Genomic DNA, 23,480 nt, shown 5'->3' with positions numbered 1-23,480 from the left:
CCTGCGACTTGTTATGTCTCAGCACACTGGGGGCAAGAGGTGAAGAAGATCAATATTCTGTGCCAACAGATCAGCTCTGTAACTCTTTCACCACAGCCGTCCACCGTGACACACAGGTGACACAACGTTTGAAAAATGCACCTAGTTTAGGTATTTACTTCAGTGTGTGCTCTCAATCAAAATGTGGGACTCTGAGTCTAGAATTGGCCAACTCCTTTGATATAAAATGTATATCTAATATATGTATCTGCATTTCCTTCTATAACTACAACACTATGTATTATAATTATATGATATTGATTTCAGCTTTAATATTTAGTTACACACACATATATAAATATACACACAGCATATTATAATACATACCCATTTGGTTAAAATTTGATTTATGTTGGCTTCTATAGGAAAAAGTGAAAAACTGACACGACAGTCCCATTTCAGTATCATTTAATCTTCCACAAATCACACATTAAATGCAGCATTCCACAGACTGTGTTTAGACATCTTAAGGATTCTCAAATCTGCTTTATACATATAAACTATACTTGACACTGTACATTTATTATTTAAATGTGATAAACTAGGCACATTCTAAAAGAAGAAGGAAAAATGAATTTGGGGATTATATTTTTCCATTAGTTTCAGTTCACAGTCTCTAAAATTGAGACATAAAGAGAAAAAAAAATACAGTACAAAAAAACATTTGAAGCATACTGTAAATAGGAAAACAGATGTTCTATTTTACAATACAGACTATTGCCAACAAGCCCCAATCAAACTTTGATAGTGTGGAGTCTTTTAGTCAAACATCAGTCATATATAAAGATGGAATGTATTGATTTCAGTCCTACTGATTCATCTCTTCAGCACTCAACTTAATCAAAACAAATCCTCAGTCAAAGCATGTGTATGTGTAGTGTTTCCACTGATATCATCATATGCAGTTGTGGAGTTTGGGGAGATACATTTGGTCCCCTATCTGATGTGGTATAGATATAAGTTAGGTTTTAAATTGAGGTTATACAGAAGGACATATTGTTTTAATTGATAAAACCATTTTTTAAAAACACATGGGGCACTCCATTTTAGTATAGAGGACAGTAAAGTCCCACAACCTGTAAGACTATTATACATTAAAAACAAGAATTCCAGTTATGAATTTATGATTTATTAGATCAAGGTAAACACTGTGCATTTATTAGGAGCAGTGAAAGTTTGTCTGAAACAACTTTTTAAGGTTTCTATTTGTACTGCTCTTTATATAAATCAACAGCGTAGACCCGCCCAGCTCATTTCATAAAGTAGCAAAAAAGGTGCAAATCAAGCATGTGTAAGCTGGCTATCTGTGTCATCACTAGCAACACGTAAAACACAGGTTTTCTCTTTCTTGTTCGTCACTATAAAAACAAATGTGGAGCATATTTTCAGACCAGGGAATAAGATCTAGGTATTAAATACAGCTAGTCAAAGAGGAAAACAAAGAGGAGTGTGAATCCCGTCCCTTCAATTTCCAAACATTTAATTTAACATACATGTTATGTACATCAAGGCCAATGTAAGGCAACGCTCTTTTTTCCTAAAAACACCTTCAGGGTCCCACAATTCAACATGGTATCATTCTGCTGTGTATAAAAATGGAAAAACATCCATTAAATATTCATGAATCTATATTTTACTGATTTAAAGAATAAAAGCTAAAACGATTTAGCAGACCAAAACCCATCAATATTCACTATGTTATTGATATACAATACCAACTGACCTTTACTTTGTTGCTAAAAACCTGAGTTTGTTCAACTTGACAAACTGGATAAAGCTAAAAATGTGTTTTCTTAAACTGACCACACAGTATTACTGATAACAATGTAAAAGCAGCAGAAATGTATAACATCTTTGCAATATTCTATTATAGTATAATTTTTTCTGTGGAATTTGAGAAAAATCGGACATTTCAAAGAACTGAAATATAGCTTTAAAAAAAATGTGAAAAGAGAGCTAAGGGGATAAAAAAAATAAAATGAAGACAAACATTTCTCTCCACTTGCACATCCTGGTTAGGAAATGATTCAAAGCTGGTGAAAAGGACTGTCAGATACATAACAACTCTGATTGAGACAAAAGAGAGTCTTCAAACTGCACTAACCTCATTTAAAACCTTACATAGAGAACCCAGAAGATCCACTTTAAGTGTGAGCACACAATTCATTCTGTTTAGCAACACAGGCTTCATCTAATCGAGTCACACTCTTGCTTATACAGCTTATAGATTACTGAGACAATTAAGTGGCCCATTCATTCATATTGTGCAACACTAGTGGTTAGGTCAAGTTATGAATTACAACATGCATTAAAAAGGAGGTCTAAAGGACAAATATAGGCATACTAAAGTGAATGTGTGTATAAAAGTGGGCTAATGCTCTGATGCTGAATTTTGGTACAGACCGATTGATGCAAGTTCTGCATGTGCTTTGACACCAACAAGTAGACCTCCTCTGGTTACTGGGTAAAAGATTCTGTTACAATAAAAGTCTAGCTAACCACAAATGGGCAACTATTTTAAAGTACAGTGTGATAATAGTTGCCTGATGACACAAAGACCCTTTTTAGGTAAAACTAAATAATCTCGTTGCAGCCATCAGACCTCCACTCTATCCCTACCAATGAGCTGAGCGGTGTCGTCATCTGTGTGCTGCCCGTCCTCTCCTGCGTCGTCACTTTCTGAGTCTGTGTCCTCCAGGGGGGAGTGGTAGCCTTCATAGCCCAGGATGGGTGAATCGCAGTGAGCGGGCGAGGCGAGGCACTGGGCAGTAGTGGTGGTGGTGGCTGAATAGGCCACTGGGCTCCCTGAGGGGGACCCTGGGTTGGAAGGCCGAAGCAGAGGGGTGCGCTCCGAATCTGCTTCACCCTCTGTCCCTTCTTCCTCCCCACGTCTTCCGGTTTCCTCTTCAGACTCGGACTCGGAGTGCTCTGGGTTGTTCCGAGTGACACGCTGTTTGCACACAGGACACGTCTTCTTGGTCTGTGTGAGCCACGGGTCTACGCACTTGCAGTGGTAGGCTGCAAAGCAGAAAGAAGACTTTGAGACTTCTTGGTTGTAGTGTAGAGTGAATAAACAAATACTCATAAACTAACAGACATATCACATACCATGATATTCACTGCAGACCACACAAGTTTGTTCCATGAGCTAATAAAAAACTGTTTCAGATATGGTAAAGGAGTGTGTGGGGTTTAGGGGGATCTATTAGCAGAAACTGAATGAAATGAATACTCATAAATATGTTGTCATTAGTATATAATCACCTGAACATAAGAATCATGTTTTCGTTAACTCAAGCCCTTCATATCTACAGAGGGAGCGTGTCCACAGACATCTTCCCGCCATGTTGCACTGCCATGTTTCTACGGCAGCCTAGAACGCACAAACCAAACACTGGCTCTAGATAGGCCCACTGGTGCCAAGCTATGGGTTAGGGTTTTACAGGTGTGGTTAGGTTAGGCTAAACTACAGGGTGCTGTTTTTACAGTTTGGATACACATCCAGGTGGTACAGAGGGAGACATATCCGGCAGTGTTTTCAGCTTTGTTGGGTGATGGGAAGCTGGTGAGGGATAATATCTTTTCACTAGTGACTTCTACTGACTGATCTGTCTACACTGTCTCCATGGTCTAGTAGTGAAAGTAGAAATTTCATGTTTAGAGGAAAGGTGACAATTTTGCTTTATGAACACTTTGATCACATGGAGAACAACATTGTACTTCTGAAGCTACAGTAGAGAATGTAGTGGTACAAACACTGACTTGCAAGAAAGGGTTGATAATTCATGTACTTGGTGCGGCAGACGTATACATTCTGTGGATTATTAGGGGGTATTTTTTCCAATGTACCAGAACATACAAAATTCATAATAACAAATAAAATATTTACCATGGGAACAAGGTAAAACTCGCAGCTTGTCTCCCTCTTCATACTCATCCAGACAGATTGCACACACATCATAGTCATCCCCTGAGACAGAAGAGAAAGGATATCAACTTAAATCATTCAAAATATCAGTTTAAATGCTTAAACTATTTTCTGGGCTACAAATGAGTGACACTTCAGTTTAAGGACCTGTTCTATGAGTAACAAGCTCCGCCGATGGTAGAAGAAACTTTAAAGACTTTAAATTCACATACAAGGAAAATCTGATTATCGCAATTGATTCTTAATGTTCTTAAAAGAAAAATATGAGTAGTAAAAACGATATATAATCTTTTTACCTTTACGGAACCGGTGGGTTGGAATCCGCTTCAGTTGGTCTTTAGACAAACGATTTTTCCTCAGCCTCTTTCTGTACTGTACACACCGTATAATCTGAACAATACAAAAAGACAATGTCACTGATGGCATGACAATTACTCTGAAACTCAACATGTACAGATGGGTTTCTTTCTTTATGTTCTTGTAGGACCCCGCCACTCATAGTAAGTATGTAAGAGGCTATGTAAGACACCTTAACCCTAATAAAAAGATCTACTGAATAAATATAAACATCTCAAGAGGAACATTAGCTGCCCTTGCTTTGCTGAAATACTATTAGGTGAACAACACAAAGAGGCATATTCAGGGCTTGCCTCTGCTACCCATGGTCCAAAGTCTATCACTAGAATCTGGATGACAGAATAAATACATTATATCCTTTTCAATTCTAACAATTGCAAACTTCAAAAAGATGTAATGTGCTACATACTGAACACCCAAGGAGGTATTGCATCATATGCATACTTACCAAGACGACACACATCACAAGAATGATCATGCCAACTACTCCAGTGAAGGGAATAAGGTAGTACGAGAGTGGGAAAGAAAACTCCGGCTTGAGGATCACGTAGGCCCTGATGGCCAAGAAAAGAAACAATGCATCAGATAACCATAAGCACTAACACTGAAAAAGTCTGCATGTATTGGTCTCTGCTAATCTAATGCCAACTGTTAACGGTTGTTTGGTCAGGTTCAGTGTTTCTCATACTTTTTATACTGCATACCACCTCTACCAAAACACAGTAATGTAGGCCGACCCTATTCAGCTACAGACAGTTCATTCTGGAAGCAGGTTTAATCCCAATAAGATTATTTTTATCGTTGACTGTTGTTGAATCCTGAACTGTACTGAAATAGAGCTAAAAAGGGGGACTCCTGGTGCACACTTTGGAACAAAAATTGCAGTGTTTTGAACCACTCATTTTACCTCTTATTATTTGCCATCACACTTGCTAATAATGGATGTATGCATGTGCTACGTTCATGAACATGAGTACATAGCAGGCTGATATTGAAACGAAATATTACAGGAAATACAACACTTGTGATCCTTTATTTTGATTTCAGTATAGTTGAACCAGTGGTCGAGATTGTTTAGTTTGAAAAAGTATTGAATATATTTATTTCTACAAAAATTCAAAAATGTTTACTTACCCTTGTTCTGGAATGATGAACTGCCTGAGAATTTGGGAGGCGTAGTAGCTGGTGAATACAGAGGGGATCTCAATCTCCTCTGCAATCGTGTCTGGAAAATTAAAAACGAGCAACAAGAAGATTAAAATTACAGGCATTTTAGGAAGATGGCATGAATGTATACATTTTGATATTGTGTACATTTTATAAAGGGAAATTACCGTTGCTGTAGTTCATGTTGAGTAGAGTGTCTGAATACATGTTGTGAACGATAGCAGCACTGTATCCAGCTTGCTGTGCGTGCAAAACCTGAAAAGTTCCTCACATTAGACCAGATTGCTTAACAGACACTACTGCATATTCTGTGTCACTCAAACATGACTCACCTTTAAGTCAAAATTGCAATCATAGCGTCTGATGAGAGCGATGAATTTGGTGGTGTTGGCATCATAAGATGGTGGCAATGGAGGAGGAGGGTCTATTGCTGTACAGCCATTAAGTGGACGGGACACCACCAAAACTCCCTTTTACACAAAGAAAATAAAACACTTTTATAAAGCACTGTGACCTATGTTGTTCTGTATGCACATCATTGTCAAATACTCTGCTCTCACCGTTAGTCCATCCTTAGGAAGTGGGTCGCCAAACAAGGCGGGAAGGTCCTCAAACAACATGGAGGTCATATTGCTATAATGCTGCCAAAAAAATATATATGTAAGAACTGACATAATCTCAGGAGAATTTGAGGAATCATATTTACAGTTAAAGCTTATCAAAGTCTTACTTACAGCATAAATATAGGCATGTGTAGGTGAGGGAACCAGCACGCTGGAAAAAAACACTATAAGGACACTCCATCGAGCTCCCACCCTCCACACACCAAGGTGAACCATCCTTGGTCGCATACAATTGCACTGAACTGTGAGAAAGATATGACAGTAGCACATCACAATGAACAGTGATTAGTCAGCCAAGAATTCAGGCTGAGGCTGATCTTGCAGTTTGATTACAGCATGGCATTACTACAACCCTGTTTGTTAACAAATCCAGGCAAAGTAACAGTGGGTAATTAAAATCAGCTATAATTCAGTTCAGTAATTCCTTCTGCAATACTCTACTCACGTGTAAGAGATTCCAGCAGATCCAGGGGTAAGGGGTGGAACAGATCTAGATATTATTACACATCTGAATGCTCAAAAACTAAAGGGGCAGTCTCTATGTCTGCTGTACATACGTCAATTTAATTTTAACTATTACAAAGCATGATCACCATACATAAAAATGACATCTGGAGGCTCTATGTTACTGTAAATAGAGTCCAGAATCCCCTTGACCCCAGATCTGGTTAACACTGCTGTTTTTGTGTGTGCGTAACTAACTTATTTATGTACAGATAATCAGGTTTAAGAAGCAAACAGCATTAGGATGAGGTAAAATAAGCACAATGCTCGGGTTATTTGTGCCAGTAGACAAGATGTTAACACAACCATTAAAGGCGTACACGTGCCCTGGGGACTATATAGGTGACTTTAAAAGTTAGCAATTAACCCCATGTAGGGTTTGTTGGCACACGGCCGGTTTTTTGAAGGTCACAGAAAAAATAATGTAACATGAAATGAAGGACTGAAATTAAAATAAAAAGTTGTTTGTGGACTAAAAGTATTATAGAGATATTGGAAACGTGTTACTTCTAGATGACAGACATAGAAATCAGCTACATTTTGATATAAGAGTTGAAAGTCTGCCATGAGTGGGCACACATGGGTTAGGCTTGCACACTGATTTGGGGAAGGTGGTAAAACGAGTGTGTGTGACATTCTGACCAAGTTAGGGAAAAATAAAAATAAAATGATATAAACTATATTACACACACACACACACACACACACACACACACACAGTTAAAGTTATATGCAACTCGTCATATGGGTTTAAATGGTCAATAACAAATATAATTGTTTAAAAATGTTTAAATGTTCAAAATTTTAGGAAACATCTGTGTACATAAAAAACGTATTTCTTTATAGCTGTGACTTTATTCCTTTAGTTGAAATACTAATAACATAAATAATGCAAGAGGAATAAGCCAGACAGTGAACAGTGTGCCAGCCAGCCCCGCTCGGCTCGGCTCGGCTCTATTGTTTGTGCCAACCATTGGGTGCTAACATAAAAACATGCTGAAATCTTTTGTTGCTGTAGCTGCCCACAGAAAGTGCTGTTGTTGAGCTGCTCCTGTCGCAATGTTAAACCTTTTCAATATGTAGTTAACTGATGCGGTTTCCTCACCACGGAAATATTTAGCCAGGTTAATGTTACTCCTATTCCGGGCAGGCGATTAACAAGGTGCGTTAAATAATCTGACCCGCTGGACTTTAATAGCATTTATCTACATTTGTTATAATATGTTTAGATTTCAGGCGGAAGACTAATAAATAAAATAAGATATCAAACACTAATCGGGGCCGTGTTATTGTGTGTAAGTTAGCTACATAAGTTATCTTAGTATCCTGCTAATATCGGCACGGTGAATAATGTATTAATCTAACGTTATTCAGTTGTCTCACTTCGGTTTCTTAGACGTCAGCGTGTAAAAACGATAAAGTTTGCTATACATTGTTTTTCTACAATCCTTAATTCCCCAAGAAAACGATAAAAACAAGAGGGATTAACATTAGCTGAGGGTGGGCTAGTGTTAGCTGAGCTTACATACCAGTTAACGTTAAATCGTCTCCGTCACAGATCGCTATATGTCTTCTTTGTAGTCCGTGCACATCGTATCATACACTGCTAGTAGTATATAAAACAATTATATCTCTGCCCACAGTAAAGCAGACACTTCGCCTGGATGTTCGGTTTCCCAAAGTTACGTTAGCTTGCTGCTACGTTTGTTTGTTATTGCTTCTTGCTCTCTGGTTCTTCTTCCTGTTGTGATAGCAGATTGACTCACTGGCACCGTGACCCACAGCGCCACCAGCGGCCAGAAGGACAAACAGCAATGGACACAGTGTCCGACAGGCCTCAATGAACGCCACAGAAAAACTATGCACACTCTTGGCTTTCCATGGCTCATGGGCGACCGTCTGTGGTTTAAATTAATCTGAAATGACTAATGAAAACCTAATAGATACATGAAAGGAATAGTATGTTATTATGTATAGTGATAGATTAAGAATGTCTGAAGAAGATAGTTCACATGCTAAGGATTTCAGGCTGCATTTTATAAAAACAAAAGCAGTCAGACCGGTTTCACTGCACTCAAACGAACAGATCCCACAGATCCCAATCAGCCACGCCCCAGGTTTACAGACCAGCATCCACAGGTCACATTAACTAATTTCCTGTTTCTCTGGCAAGACAGTTGCAAGAGATTGACCACCTTCTGGAAATCTCCTGGGCAGAATGAAATTAAATAAATTAAATATATCTATCAGATTTTAGGGAGACTGTAGAATAGCTGCAGCTAATAATTTACCATCCATCAGAGGGCAACATGTCTGTCAATCAGGCCAAAACTTCATCAACAGTGCCCTCAAGTGGTAGGATAACTGTACTGTCACATACAGTGTCACGACTATGTCTATCTGAGTTCAACAAATTAATGCAGTACTGCAGTACAAAGAAACAAAGAAAGAGCTGAGCTGTGTAATGACACTATTGCTGATCACCAGGGGTTGAGATGCAAACACAAGTGTACATACGGTATACACAATATATCATGCAGTACATGCAGTTCGGTAACTGCCGTACATCTTATCTTCTGTAACCAGTTATCAGTTAGATAATGGCCCTATTTAGCAGCAGTATTGTCAGGCTAGCCAACAGATTATGAAACTCATCTTCAGGTCAGTTCTGCCAATCTACAACCTGCATTAGCAAGGAAAAGAAAAATAGAGAGTCATGAATAGGCCACAGCCAGATGAGCTTTTGGAAGAAAATCTAAAGCTGTGTCGTACATTTCTAGATGTATAACGTTATTCCCTGTTTTCAGCATGTTGCCATGTGAGATGAGGGGGATGAAGGGCAATAACATTTATAAACAAAAGTGGAGGCTGACAGGATCCTGTTATTTCCTGTGAGGCTACCACACACTGATCTCTTTTGTAATGGGAGTCAGGTGGCCTGTGGAGTAATCCCTCTACTGCCAATGTTAAATCCTAACCCTCACTGTAAGGCGTCTGTGATGCCCGCTGCTGTAGTTATATTTTTATGAGGTACACGATGAGTCAGTGACCTATCCTTTAAATGTTCTCAGTACGGTCTTTCGTTTTAAAGAAGATATTAGCCCTTTTATTCCATTTCGGAGTCAATTTGAAATGTGCATGCATCTTTAGCCTTTCTATCAAGACCAAAAGATGCTTTTCAGAGGGAGTTGACTAACCACATGTTTGCTGTTGACCATTCTCAGTAAGAAAACACAAAAGTCTCAGAAAGAAAACAACAAATGTTTTAATCCAAGCAATCGTTAGATGGTCAATACATCCCATAATACAAAGCGTAGGTCGGCTCATACAACACTGACAAGTTTGCTCGTCCTAGCTTGTCCATCAGTGGGGCTGATAAAGTAAAGTTTGTCCTCACAGGGAAGTTAGAAAATGATCATGTGGCCTTTAAAATCGAAGGGATTGAAACCACTTGGGGGCATGAATGTGAAAGCATATTAGTTCATCCCTCACATAGATATGTAGGCGGAGGTGAAGTAAAGGTCAAGAGCTCAGCCTAAAACAGATTCATCTTCTAGGAACCAATAAAAAATTTAATGGAAATAAGGTTGTTAGTTGTGATGATACCTCAACATGAAGCAAAGTGTTGGTTAGAGGGAAGCTTTGATCAAACTGCTGTTCTATGCTAAAGGTCAGGGGATCCTCTGAGGGCCACAACTAACAGAAGCAAATGTCATGTCAGTCTGGCTAATAACTTTCAAGATATCTTTCTCTGTTTTCCAACTGTATGATCAACTGAATATACTGTGGCAACTCTTACAGTAGAGCCCATGACTTCAGGCCCTAAAAACAGACATTTCCAAACAAAGCACTGACTGACAACCTCTGTGTGTGTGTGTGTGTGTGTGTGTGTGTGTGTGTGTGTGTGTGTGTGTGTGTGTGTGTCTGAGTGTTTTACCACACTCTGCATACTACATGTGTAGATAGCCTCAAACTATAACCCTGAATGGAGATATAGAAAATGAATGTTCATAAACTGTGCATACATCAAGCTACCATAATTCTTGAGTGGGCATGAGGTCTACTTGTCCATGCATGCTTTATCAAAAGACTAAATAAAGTAATATTCCCCAGGTGCTTCACTGGAAGAACAGTGTCTCTGTTGCAGTAAATAGTACAGTAGAGTGAGGAACAGTGCTCTGTCTGAACAGCCTTATTATCCCCGTATGTGACATATAGCTTTTGGGTGGCAGTAGCTCAGTCCAAAGTCCAGCACGAACCACAGCATGTGGACAGGTAGCTGGAGGGGTTCCCATTCCACCTTCTGGGCACTGCCAATGTGCCCTTGGGCAAGGCACTGAACCCCTAACTGCTTGCAGAGAGCCACTGTGTGGCAGCCTGGCTCTCTACCATCTCTCCACATTTGCATGTCTATAAGCCCTGTGTGCGTATGCTTGTATTTCAGGCTTATGTTTGTGAATGAAAAAAGAATTGTCCCCATTGAGGATTAATATAGTTAATCTTCTTCTTCTTCAATCTGTTTTGTCAACATGTACCTGCAGCTGAATCTTTGGGTAAATGTGGTTAGGAAAAGCACACTATTTTCCTGCTCCCAAATTTTTCCAGCGAGGACCTCTTAGTTTTGGACATCATTTGAGAGTCAGACCACTATAACAGTTGCCATAGACTGGCTCCCAAAGCTGGATTTACAGACCACGACCCACAGGGTCCCACTGTACTATTGTGTAACCATAATAAAATGGTTGGTTAATAATAAAATAAATGTGATGCCTGGATTTGATATCAAGCAATTAGTTTATCAGCATAAAGCAGGATATACTTTACTGAACAAATCAAAAGCAGGATTAAAATCTTATAATGAAGATCTCCACAATGTTATGTGTATTATGAATATGCATTATGTTAATGAATTATGTAAATTTATGTATTCTTGTACATCAAACTAACAGAAATGTAATGTCAATTTATAAAACTCATTAACGAGTATTTTTCTTCCCCCCTTTAAGACTTGTCTGCAATCCTTTTTTAGCCTTCAGCTGCAGCCATCTTTAACAATATGACTCAACACACAGCTCACACAGATGGTTAGGGATGCTTTCATCAAAATCTCTTATTTGCCCTTTTGCAAAGTGTGACGCACAACACTGACATATCCAGGCTATAAGTTATCTCCTTGTTTCCACTAAAGCTGTTCATGTTTCTTTTCTTTGTTTTGTTTTTCTAATGGAGGTACAAAATTGGATAACATCTAAGTTTTAATGTGTTAAAAGATAACACTTTCCTTCGTGCAGTTATTTTTACTCATTTGTATTTTCTCATCATGATAAAGTCTGGAATTTAATTACGACTGGTGAATAAAATCCAAAACAAAATCCAAATAGTTTTCTTCACCTCTTTTTACATTTTCAATACATACTCTGAATTTCTTTTACAGCTTGTAAAATGGAAATGCAGCTAATTAAATTAGAGCTACTCTGAAGATAATAGATGGAATTTGCCATATAAGGCGCAATCTTTCTGCCCTACAAAATGTTTTGTATGTACAAACAAAATGTATACAATTCTAAAAGGCTTCCAACTGAGTAGAAGATCTATGATTTTGAATAAAAAAATGAATTATATTCTCACAAATAATCCATAGTTAAAAAATACAAACAAGCAAATAAGTTTAATGTAATTTTTTACTCAGCCATTTCAGCGGCATTAAAATCAGCAAAAAACTACAAGCAGTTAATTTAGCATCCCAAAGTCCACCGTGTTACATCAGAGTAAAAACCAAACAGGATCCTCCACAACGGTGTCTTCTGTCTGTCTCATCTTCTGTGACGGTCAACCAGTCTTCTAGCATAGCTGAACCAGGCATGCAGTCCTATCTCACGGCATTCCAGCGCTCATAGAAAATGAGACACACAGCACCTGGGAATAAACAAGAAACCATGTATTACATTTCGTAAGAGAATAAACATACACAATATATTCACAAAATGGGTCTGGACATCAAAACTTACAAGAAGCCTTTTCCACAGCCCAGAGGGCCAAAGAACAATTCTGTTGGGAGGCAAACCTTTCTACACACTCCACTCAGACTTGGGCAAGACCAAGGAAAGGATGCTGCTTCATTCTCCACAACTGTAATTATAGGAAATAGTATGTTTAATGTCAAATCCTTTTGCTGTAAATTCACAATTTCTACTGCAACACCACACAGAGATATATCAAGACCTACCATTAAGCAGTAAGACAACCAAGAGCGCCAGAGCAACCACACGATAATAAGCCATTCTTGCGTCTGATACTGTTGCTCCAAAATGAGGATTGGGCCTCTGGTCTGCTTGTATTTTGGTCAGAGGGGAGGAGTGAAGATAATATGAAGCAGCGTACTGGTCATTAGGTTTTATATTATGGAATTATAGACATCCTAAAGAGAACATGCTTTTCTTAATCACATTTAAGAAACCTACATCACTGTGCCCAACTCGTGACCATGTGTCATCATGGACAAGGGACAAACATTCCCATGAAACTGCTTGTTTTTCAGCTGATTTAAAACACATGCACACCCTTAACCCTTATTGCTTTCTGAGATGGAGGACGTAAGCTTTTTCCATATTAAGCACTGGACAAGGCATTTTCTCATAAATTGCCACTAATAGACCTATTTCTGTAGAAGAGAGCACATTTGCAGAGGGGAGCATTTCGTAAACAGCATCATCATTTAAATTCCGAGTTCAGCATGTGAACCTTACCCAGAAAGAATAAATAAACACACACCATGTTTTTGAACATGTTTTGTAGGTTTGAATAACTGATCATCAGTTTGATCTCCTCTACTGGGTGAAATCAGGCCTGGTATGACTGTCACATGGTTGTCATTTTCTTATTGAGTGGAACAAGGAGTGTCTTCTTTAATCTGAGCCTGTAAGTGGAAGACATTCAGGAAGAATTTAGTTAGTGGAAAAGAGTTAGTGGAAAAACTCTTCATGAATGAAAACTTTTCACTGAGACTGTGATGGATGATAAATGTTTGCCCTCCTCTCTGAAGTACTTTCTGTCTGCGTACATGTTAACCCAAATAAACCAAAACAAACACAGAGCTATTAGAACTGCACCATACAAGAGGACGCCAGCTCCCATCACCCAGAGGCTAATTTAACAGGGTTCAGGTAAAACACTCGCCCTTTCTTTGGAGACAGCAGCCAGTGGCACTTACAGCTTATGCCATCAGTTTCCTTGCTTTGACTATCACTTTATAGAGAAGGAGCAGGTTTGGGATTTCAACTGACTCATTCAGAGGCTCTGAGCATCTCAAGTAAGTAACTGATGATACAGCCAAAGCAGTCCTCAACAATGGCCCCTCGAGTCTGCCAGCTTGAGGTCTGTGGCCTTTAGCCAGGGGTTAGATGGAGCCTCATTTGAGGTGCCTGTCACACCTGAAAGCAGACGACCAACTGAGAGGGATGTCAGGATGTCAACCCTCGCTGCTGGAGTGGGAGGCGGTGTGTCATATGGATGAGAAGACCAAAGCCAGAACTGCGCACAGTAGCTGACATATGGAAGACTTTGTGCCTGAGACTCGTGGTTTGAGGGGTTATTTTTGTTGAGGGACACAGTTAAGAGGGATGTGTTTTCTCTCTCTAAACTAATAGTCATACAGTTGAGTAGAATTAGAGCAGTTATTTATGATAAAGTCTAATTTATAGCAACAGTCACTCCCTCTGGAGTGAAAAGCATAGACTATTCAGTATTTTAGGGTGGAAACATACCAAACGCCACACAACAAACACATCACAGCCATTTCTAAGCAGAACAATTGTATTAACAAACATTGCTGCTGTTTAGGATCAGTAGTAAAGTAGAAGAGCTGCATCTGAATGGAGATTTATAGCACATATAAAAAAAAAAAAACTTCCCTCTCACCCTCTTGGGGTGGTATCTGTGTGTCATCCTCAAGCTCGGGTCCTCTACCAGAGGCCTGGGAGTTTGAGGGTTCTGCGCAGTATCTTAGCTGTTCCTAGGACTGCGCTCTTCTGGACTGAGGCTTCTGATGTTGTTCCTGGGATCTGTTGGAGCCACTCCCCCAGTTTGGGAGTCACTGCCGCGAGAGCTCCTACTACCACAGGGATCACGCTCGCCTTGATCTTCCACATCTGCTCCAGCTGTTCTTTCAACCCTTGGTACTTTTCAACCTTTTCGTGTTCCTTCTTTCTGATGTTGGCGTCTGCTGGTATGGCCACATCTATCACCACCACTTTCTTCTGCTCCTTGTCTACCACCACTATGTCTGGTTGGTTGGCCAGGACCTGTTTGTCAGTCTGGAAGCTGAAGTCCCACAGCACCTTGGCCCTGTTGTTCTCAGCCACCTTCTGTGGTGTGGCCCATTGGGATTTGTGTACTTCTATTCCATACTGGGTACAGATGTTCCTGTACACTATTCCAGCCACTTGGTTGTGTCTTTCCATGTACGCTGAACCAGCTAGCATCTTACACCCTGCTACTATGTGCTGGACTGTCTCAGGGGCATCTTTGCATAGTCTGCACCTTGGGTCAGATTTACTCTTGTAGATCTTGGCCTCTATGGCTCTTGTACCTAGGGCCTGTTCTTGTGCTGCCATGATCAGTGCCTCTGTGCTGTCTCTGAGTCCAGCCTTTTCCAGCCATTGGTAGGTCTTCTCGATATCAGCCACTTCTTCAATTTGGCGGTGGTACATGCCATGTAGGGGCTTGACCCTCCAGGTTGTCTGCTCCTCTTCCTCCGCACTCTTATTGGGTTTCTGTTGCCTGAGACATTCACTTAGCAGTTCATCCTTGGTGGCCATTTTTCTGATGTACTCTTGGATTTTTGATGTTTCATCCTGGATAGTGGCCTTGATGCTCACTAGTCCTCGGCCTCCCTCTTTCCGCTTAGCGTACAGTCTCAGGGTGCTGGATTTGGGGTGAAACCCTCCGTGCATGGTGAGGAGCTTTCTTGTCTTGATATCTGTGGCTTCTATCTCCTCCTTTGGCCAGCTTATGATCCCAGCAGGGTATCTGATGACTGGTAGTGCGTACATGTTGATGGCTTGGATCTTGTTCCTGCCATTCAGCTGACTTTTCAGGACCTGCCTTACTCTCTGGAGGTATTTGGTTGTGGTTGACTTCCTTGTGGCTTCCTCATGCTTTCCATTAGCCTGTGGGATACCAAGGTACTTGTAGCTGTCTTGGATGTCACCTATGTTGCCCTCTGGCAGGTCAACCCCTTCAGTTCTGATCATCTTGCCTCTCTTTGAGACCATCCGGCCGCACTTGTCCAATCCGAATGACATCCCTATGTCGTTGCTGTAGATCCTGGTGGTGTGGATCAGTGAGTCAATTTCTTGCTCATTCCTGGCGTACAGCTTGATGTCATCCATGTAGAGCAGGTGGCTAATTGTTGCTCCACTTCGGAATTGGTACCCGTAACCACTCTTCGTGATGATCTGACTGAGGGGGTTTAGGCCTATGCAGAACAGCAGTGGTGATAGCGCATCTCCTTGGTATATGCCGCATTTGATGTTGACTTGGGCAATTGGCTTTGAGTCGGCTTCTAGGGTTGTCTTCCACATTCCCATCGAGTTCTGGATGAAGGCCCTTAGGTTCCTTTTGATCTTATACAGTTCCAGACATTCCAGTATCCACGTGTGGGGCATTGAGTCGTAAGCTTTCTTGTAGTCGATCCAGGCGGTGCACAGGTTGGTCTTCCTGCTCTTACAGTCTCGGGCGACTGTTCTATCGACCAGTAGCTGGTGTTTGGCTCCTCTGGTGTTGCTACCAATTCCCTTCTGAGCCCCGCTCATGTATTGAGCTACGTGCTTACTCATCTTAGCTGCGATGATGCCTGACAGGGCCTTCCATGTTGTGGAGAGACAGGTTATTGGCCGGTAGTTGGATGGGATGGGTCCCTTCTTAGGGTCCTTCAGGATTAGGACCGTCCTGCCCTGGGTTAGCCACTCTGGGTGGGACCCATCCCTTAGCAGCTGGTTCATCTGTGCTGCTAGGCGTTCATGGAGTGCTGTTAGCTTCTTCAGCCAGTAGGCATGGATCATATCGGGGCCAGGTGCTGTCCAGCTCTTCATCTTTGACACTCTTTCTTGGATGTCTGCCATTGAGATGGTTACTGGTTCTTGTTCTGGGAGGTTGCTGTGGTCTGCTGGGTTGTGTGATGCCTCTTTTTCCCATATGGCCTTCCAGTATTCTTCCATCTCAGCTCTTGGTGGGTCTGGCCTGTTGTTATTTCCTTCCTGCCATTGAGAGTACACCTTGGCTGGTTCAGTGGAGAACAACTTGTTTATTCTCCTGGCCTCTGCCTCCTTGGTGTATCTCTTCAACCGGGTGGCCAGTGCTGTTAGTCTCTGTTTGGCAGTTTCGAGTGCTTCGGGTATGGAGAGCTTGGTGTGCTTCCTGGGTGCCCCTTTATTCACCATGTTGCCCTTCTGTAGCTCTGCTAGCTGGCTAACTTCTCTCCGTGGTGGATGCTTCCTGTTATGGTTTGAGCCCATCTTATATCCAAGCATTTCTAGGATTACTGTTGCTGTACTGTGTATCAGCTTGTTGGTCTCAGTGATGGTTCCTGTAGGGATTGTTGTTAGTGCCGCATTCACATCCACTAGCAGATCTTCTGAAGGCACTTTACAAGTCAGCTTCGGTATTCGTCGGGGGTTCCAGGTTTCTAATTGGGCCATGATCTTCATTCATGCATGTATCCCTTCTCTCTGGGGTTGCTCATATAGTAGCATTCCAACAGTTCCGTGTTTTCCGCCCATGTCCATCTATGTCTTGTTCCAGTAGCCCATTTCTCATCAGGTTGCCCTGGTTCCCTAGCACCTGACGCGGACCTTGTTGATATGTGTGTGTGTGTGTGTGTGTGTGTGTCTATATATATATATATATATATATATCTACCACCCCTTCAAGGGCACAATTCATCTATTTAAACTCTGCCCTCTGCACTACCTGCCACTAACTCACCACTGTCCACTGCTCTGTACTCCTCCTGAAGGATTTGCGTCTTCTCATAAAAAAAATATAGAAACCAGCACTTCTATCCTTATGCATGCTTTTAGAAATAAAGCTAATGGTTTTCTGATGTAATTTCTGAGTGAGTATCAAGTTCAGTTGTATGGGTATGTATGTTTGGGTATAAACCAGTTTGATGAGATACACAGAAACGCCTGAACAAAGTATTGCTGTTATTTGCTTTAGCGCAAAGGTCATGACCTTTCGGAAAAGGTTTCATCAGTGTTACATCAGTGTTCTCCAAAGGGAAGTCATTACTGTTTATCTCTCAGCTTCTGTCTCTATTCTCAAGGTGCTGTCCAAAGAGGTCTCACATGTAGCAAGACAGTGGTGTCTAATTGCTTTCTAGAGGAATGGAAAAACAAAGTGGATGAATGACCTCTAATGAGTGTGTTTATCCATTTATGACTTGCATCATTGTTGCATTAACATATGGATGTGATCAGTGGTGGTTCTTGCTTGTAACCCCGTTCTGTACCTTGACAAACAAATAAATATTTAAGACATTTAAGTTAATGTTGCATGATTTATCGGATTTGTAGGGCTCACACAGAAAAGTATTCAAATGTATTAATGAGTTAATGAGACATTTTGAATCCAATTACACTCACAATTATCCTGGACAAAATAATTACAATTCATGATATCCCAATAATCGGCTAAATATGCTTAAAAATCCTAAAACGTCACTAAAACATACTGGAATCACTTTGCCCTTCATTTTCTTAAGAAACATGTTTTATATTTTTATTGCATCAGTGTTAGGACATCTCATTTCCCTGACGTTTGCCAATGGGCAGCCATGCTGACAGGTTTAGGATTTTGAAATGGCAGGAAAGATACAGGCTTTCACTTTATGGCAATTCAAAAATAATAAGGAAATCAGTATAGGACTGTATCTTAGCAAGCTTTTCAAGTCACTCGTGTGAGGATACTCACAACCCTGATAATACAAATTCACCACAATATAACTTATCTGAGTGTTTTTTATTGCGGTACACGATAATATCACATATCGTCCCATCCGCAAGCTGCTGATATTCAGGATTGTAAAGTTACAAATATCACTATAGAATATAATATAATCACTATAGAGTATAATATAATCACTTAATAATATCATATAATCACTTAATAATATCATGTAATCACTTAATGACATCATATAATCACTATATAATATCATATAATCACTTAATAATATCATATAATCACTTAATAATATCATGTAATCACTTAATGACATCATATAATCACTTTTTTTCAAAACACTTTTGTTGTCTAGCAGTCATTTTCGTAGCTTACAGATGCAGAACCATGTTGTAATATACGGAACAATATACTATACTATAGTTTTGACTTGTCTACTCTCCAGTTCTGGGGCAGCTTCTCCTGATCTGAGTCCTGAATGGCATCACTGGATGAATTCATGTTTTTTCACCACCCTTTAACTTTACTAATTGAGAACTTCTAATGCCACTCGATGCTTTCTGGCTTCCGTCTCACACAGCTGATTGCGAAAAGACGCATTGCATTGTGTCTTATCTGTGCTTCCATATGTTTCGTAAAAAGCACAACCTCCTCATTCAGAATAGTTGCCGCTACGGCCCTCTTTGAGCCTGCACCTTATTGTAGAGTTTGACTCTAGTTTTCTGGACTGCTGACAGAGGTCCAGCTGTTATGTACACACACACACACACACACACACACACACGCAAACATGCTCAGTTAAAATAGTCTTTTCCAGTTTTTGGTATTTCACCCCTGGCAGTATCAGTAAAAATTGTTTCAGGGCCAAAGTAGTAGCTGGTTTACATGCTAAGTGGACTATTGTAGGCAATTTTGTGATGATACCAAAACTCAGAATAGCTGCTATCCTCCAACTGTTTCATTGAAGTCCAAGTTACAAAATATTTATAGTCGATGTGTGAACAAAACAAAATCCATTACTTCAGAAAGCTACATGATGTATTCAAGGATTTTTCAATCTTAGTGCAAAGGAAACTTCAGTTCAATACCACTAATGGGACTTTAGGGAATTAAATTAAATTTAAAATCTGAACTGCAGCTATTACATATGTTATCATGCATATGTCTCTTGTACAAACTTTGCAAAGAAGGTATGTAAATCAGTATCAGCTAATTGTTCTGTCTTTTCCTCAACAAACACAAACATGCTAGTGTGCGAGAGATCAGGAGAAATAACGCCCCTTCGGTAACCATGGTAACAACACTGGTCAATGTTAAAAGGGACCTCAAGCATAGGTGGCACACTCTGTTGCATGGCAAGTAATGTGACTACGCAGGTAACTATAGACTCCACAAGAGTTCCTAAACGTCTGTTTCTGTACTGTGAACCATTAAATTTAAATGCTTAATACTATATTCAAAGTCAAAAAATGTAACCCTTTATCAATCTCCAATTTCTATTCTTATGAAAGCATTGCTTTCCCTATTTCTGTGTGATAAAACCTGTCATATAACGCATGTATCTGTTCTTAATGTTTTTTTCTTTTCAGAATTGAATATGGACAACACAACAGCACTAACATTCACAATGACTGCATACGCTGTCATGGAAAACTACAAACATGGGCTGTTTACTTTTTTCCTCCTGCTGTATGTTGTTACTCTCACTTTGAATTCACTGCTCATTACTGTCATACACCAAAACAAACAGTTGCATCAACCAATGAATGTGTTCACATGTATGTTATCCATCAATGAAATGTATGGTAGTACTGCATTGTTACCTGCAATTATGTCTTTGCTCATGTCAGAGACCCATGAAATACCCACAAAATGGTGTATGGCTCAAGTCTATTTCCTGCACACATATGCAAGTGCTGAGTTTTGTATTTTAGCTGTTATGGGATATGATAGATATGTTGCTATCTGTTACCCGCTGCATTATCACAGCATCATGTCTAATTCAAGGATAGGTAAGCTTGTTGCCCTAACAGCTCTATACCCAATCATTTTGTTTGGATGTTTTTACTCACTAACCTTACAGCTGAGCTTCTGTGGAAAAGTCATACCGAAATTATACTGTGTGAACATGGAATTGGTCAAAAACTCATGTTCAAACGCATCGTACATTAGTATTGTGGGACTTCTACTTATTCTGGTTTTTATTGTGCCTCAGGTAGTGATGATTGTTTTCTCTTACGCACAGATTTCAAGAGTGTGTAGGAAATTATCAAGAGAGTCCCAGAGCAACGCTCTTAAAACATGTATTCCACATTTATTATCTTTGCTAAACTACAGCATTGGTTCCTTTTTTGAGATTATCCAAACTAGATTTAACATGAGTTATGTAGCTGCTGAAGCACGAATCTTCCTGTCTTTATACTTTATCATTATTCAACCAGTTGTCAACCCAGTGATATATGGAATTGGCACTCAAATAATAAGAGTCCATATACTGAAACTGTTTATTAGACAGAAGATCCCAATCAATTTAGCAATGATTACAGCTTAGACCAACCTATCTTACAATGCAAGGACATTTATAATAATTATTTGTGTTTCAGAAACTAAGGGCAGAACTTCTTTTAAATTATCTGATCATAAAGGATAATATTTAAATTGTATTCCAGTTAATGTGATCAAACAATAATATTTTAGCAGTAATCCTAACAAGGCCAACTGGGTTCCCTTAAATTTTGCCATTGAATCTTTCTATGTATTTTAAATACGGCTAAAAATAAACATGATAAACTTGATAAATTCAAAGCTGTGGATCGAATTTATCAATTGTTTTTCTAATTGTTAAAACATTTATATGGTGGCAAAAACATCTCTGTTTGAGAAATAAGTATAAAGATGTACAATATCTGATATTTCTCCGTACAGGATTGTATTGTCTTATTTAACAATAAGGCATAATAATGTATTTTAGTCATTATCGTCGGAATTCCAATTGTGGTTAACACGTCTCTGTGTTTGCATATTATTATTTATAAAAGTGGCTTACCTTCAAATTAGGATGCTTTGTGAAAAAGTGACTCTGATAAAACAATTTCTTTCAATTGAAGACACACAGTGGCAAAACATTTTTTTTAGGAAGACCGTGACCCTGCTTGCGCTTCTCCTCTTGAAAGTTTAAAAAAAAAAATTATATATATTTTTGGGGCTTTTTATTGATTTTATGATAGAGACAGCTGAGGACAGACAGGAAAGGGGGGCAGAGAGAGGGGATGACATGCAGCAAAGGGCCGCTGGTCGCATTCAAACCCTGGGCCGCTGCAGCAAAGACTCAGCCTTGGTGCATGGGTCGCCAGCTGTACCCACTGAGCTAACCGGGTGCCCGAAAGTTTAAAATTTTAAAAGATTTTTAAATCTTTAAAAGAGACAGAAAGTTGAAAATGAAAATGATGTGAAGACTGTCAGACACTGAAAGTTGGAATCACCAATTCATAACTTGTCCTCTAAATTTCTTGAGTTATTTAACTTAATATTTGCTAGCGATTTTTTGCAGTGTACCTGAAATAAAAGAAAGTATATTCAAAATGTGTTTGTTCGTTTTATTGTCATCAATGCCGACACATACATAAAGTCATGGATTTACTGGATATATATGTGTTTCAGAAGGGAATACATGATCAAAACTGTTTGTTTGGCAGCAAGTTCGTCAACAGTCACATTTTTAGCATTTATCACTATTAAAGATTATTTAAGATCATATGTTTAAAGGACTTTTATGCAGTTTTAGTGTCACTCAGATGTTGACTGATACTCTTTAAAACCTAAAATCTTACTAACTTTGTCAGCACATCACATGTTAATATACTTTAGTAATATTGGACCTTTACCACATGATCTGTCCTATAATTGCACCATAAAGACAGATTAGCATTATCTGAAAACACCTGCCATCAAGCATTAAGGTCCAGGATGTTTAACACAGGTTTCACTGTTATAATCAGATTCAGCTAAGTTACCAAGGCTGTTAAATGTGTTTTTCTGAACACATAACCTTCGCAGCAGCTGCAGCGGTATCACATAAACAAACTGAAGAGGAGGCTCATGTACATTTCCTGATCTAACATTGTTCACACTATAAATTAATGAATGAGACAACAATGAACTATGCAAATCCCAAATGTCATTCAGAGCCATGTAGAGTTCAGCTGAAATTCAACAGACGTGCAGCACAACTGGCTACATTCAATTAAATGATGAAAAGTGAGGGAGGAGGGAAAAAAGAGAAAGCGCTGTCAACTTATTTACAAAGCTTAGTAAAATAATTTAGATTAATTCAATCCACTTAAAATATGACACATGTAGAGGAGCACAAACTTGCCGTTCAGTTCAGTACAGTTTATATTTAGTTACGTTTAGTAGTAGTAGCTTATTTGAACTCATCTTATGATTTATTTGTTTAGTTTGGTACATGAGTAAGACCTTGGTTTAACACATTGGAGAAGGAAACTATAACACCTTGTTTTAGTAATTTTTAATGTATCACTATTTGGAATTCTTTATTACTGTTTTTATGAATTAGTAATGGAAATCAGGAAGCAGCTAAATGGATAAACATGCTCGTTAGTGGTCAGTGTTTAACATCCCTTTGGAAGCAATTACGAACTGTTTTATAATGAGAGTGAGACCATACCTAACCTGTAAACAACATGTGGAGAAAATTTGACCTTGCTCTTACTTTGATCAAGTTGATGAAACACAGGTTATGATCAATTTTATTGGCTGATAACACTGATTAAAAAGGGATTCCAATAGGTGTGATCAACAATTAGGATGTATGGCTGCTAAGGCGGGGTTCAGCTTTGTACTGGCAGTAGAAACTCAGGAAATACATGCTCCAGATCAAA

General features: G+C 39.4%; 2 protein-coding genes across 2 annotated transcripts; one reads left to right on the top strand and one right to left on the bottom strand.

The window, feature by feature from the left end:
* Positions 1-430: 430 nt before the first annotated feature.
* Positions 431-8,368, bottom strand: rnf167 (ring finger protein 167). Its single transcript, XM_051401387.1, has 10 exons — positions 8,148-8,368; positions 6,226-6,356; positions 6,052-6,132; positions 5,824-5,961; positions 5,659-5,746; positions 5,459-5,549; positions 4,773-4,878; positions 4,264-4,357; positions 3,929-4,009; positions 431-3,057 (listed from the first exon to the last, which is right to left on the bottom strand). The coding sequence occupies exons 2-10, from the start codon at positions 6,340-6,342 to the stop codon at positions 2,636-2,638; spliced, it is 1,218 nt and encodes a 405-aa protein (XP_051257347.1). The 5' UTR covers positions 6,343-6,356; positions 8,148-8,368; the 3' UTR covers positions 431-2,635.
* Positions 8,369-18,901: 10,533 nt separating this feature from the next.
* LOC127364345 (olfactory receptor 52D1-like) lies at positions 18,902-22,165 on the top strand. Its single transcript, XM_051401794.1, has 2 exons — positions 18,902-19,955; positions 20,169-22,165. Exon 2 carries the CDS (start codon positions 20,177-20,179, stop codon positions 21,128-21,130), a length of 954 nt encoding a protein of 317 aa, XP_051257754.1. The 5' UTR covers positions 18,902-19,955; positions 20,169-20,176; the 3' UTR covers positions 21,131-22,165.
* Positions 22,166-23,480: the final 1,315 nt, after the last annotated feature.

This window comes from Dicentrarchus labrax, unplaced genomic scaffold, assembly GCF_905237075.1.
Source record: "Dicentrarchus labrax unplaced genomic scaffold, dlabrax2021, whole genome shotgun sequence".
NCBI classification, from domain to species: Eukaryota; Metazoa; Chordata; class Actinopteri; family Moronidae; genus Dicentrarchus; species Dicentrarchus labrax.
The sequence above is the reverse complement of the archived record's forward strand: the minus strand, read 5'-3'. Positions and strand labels throughout refer to the sequence as shown.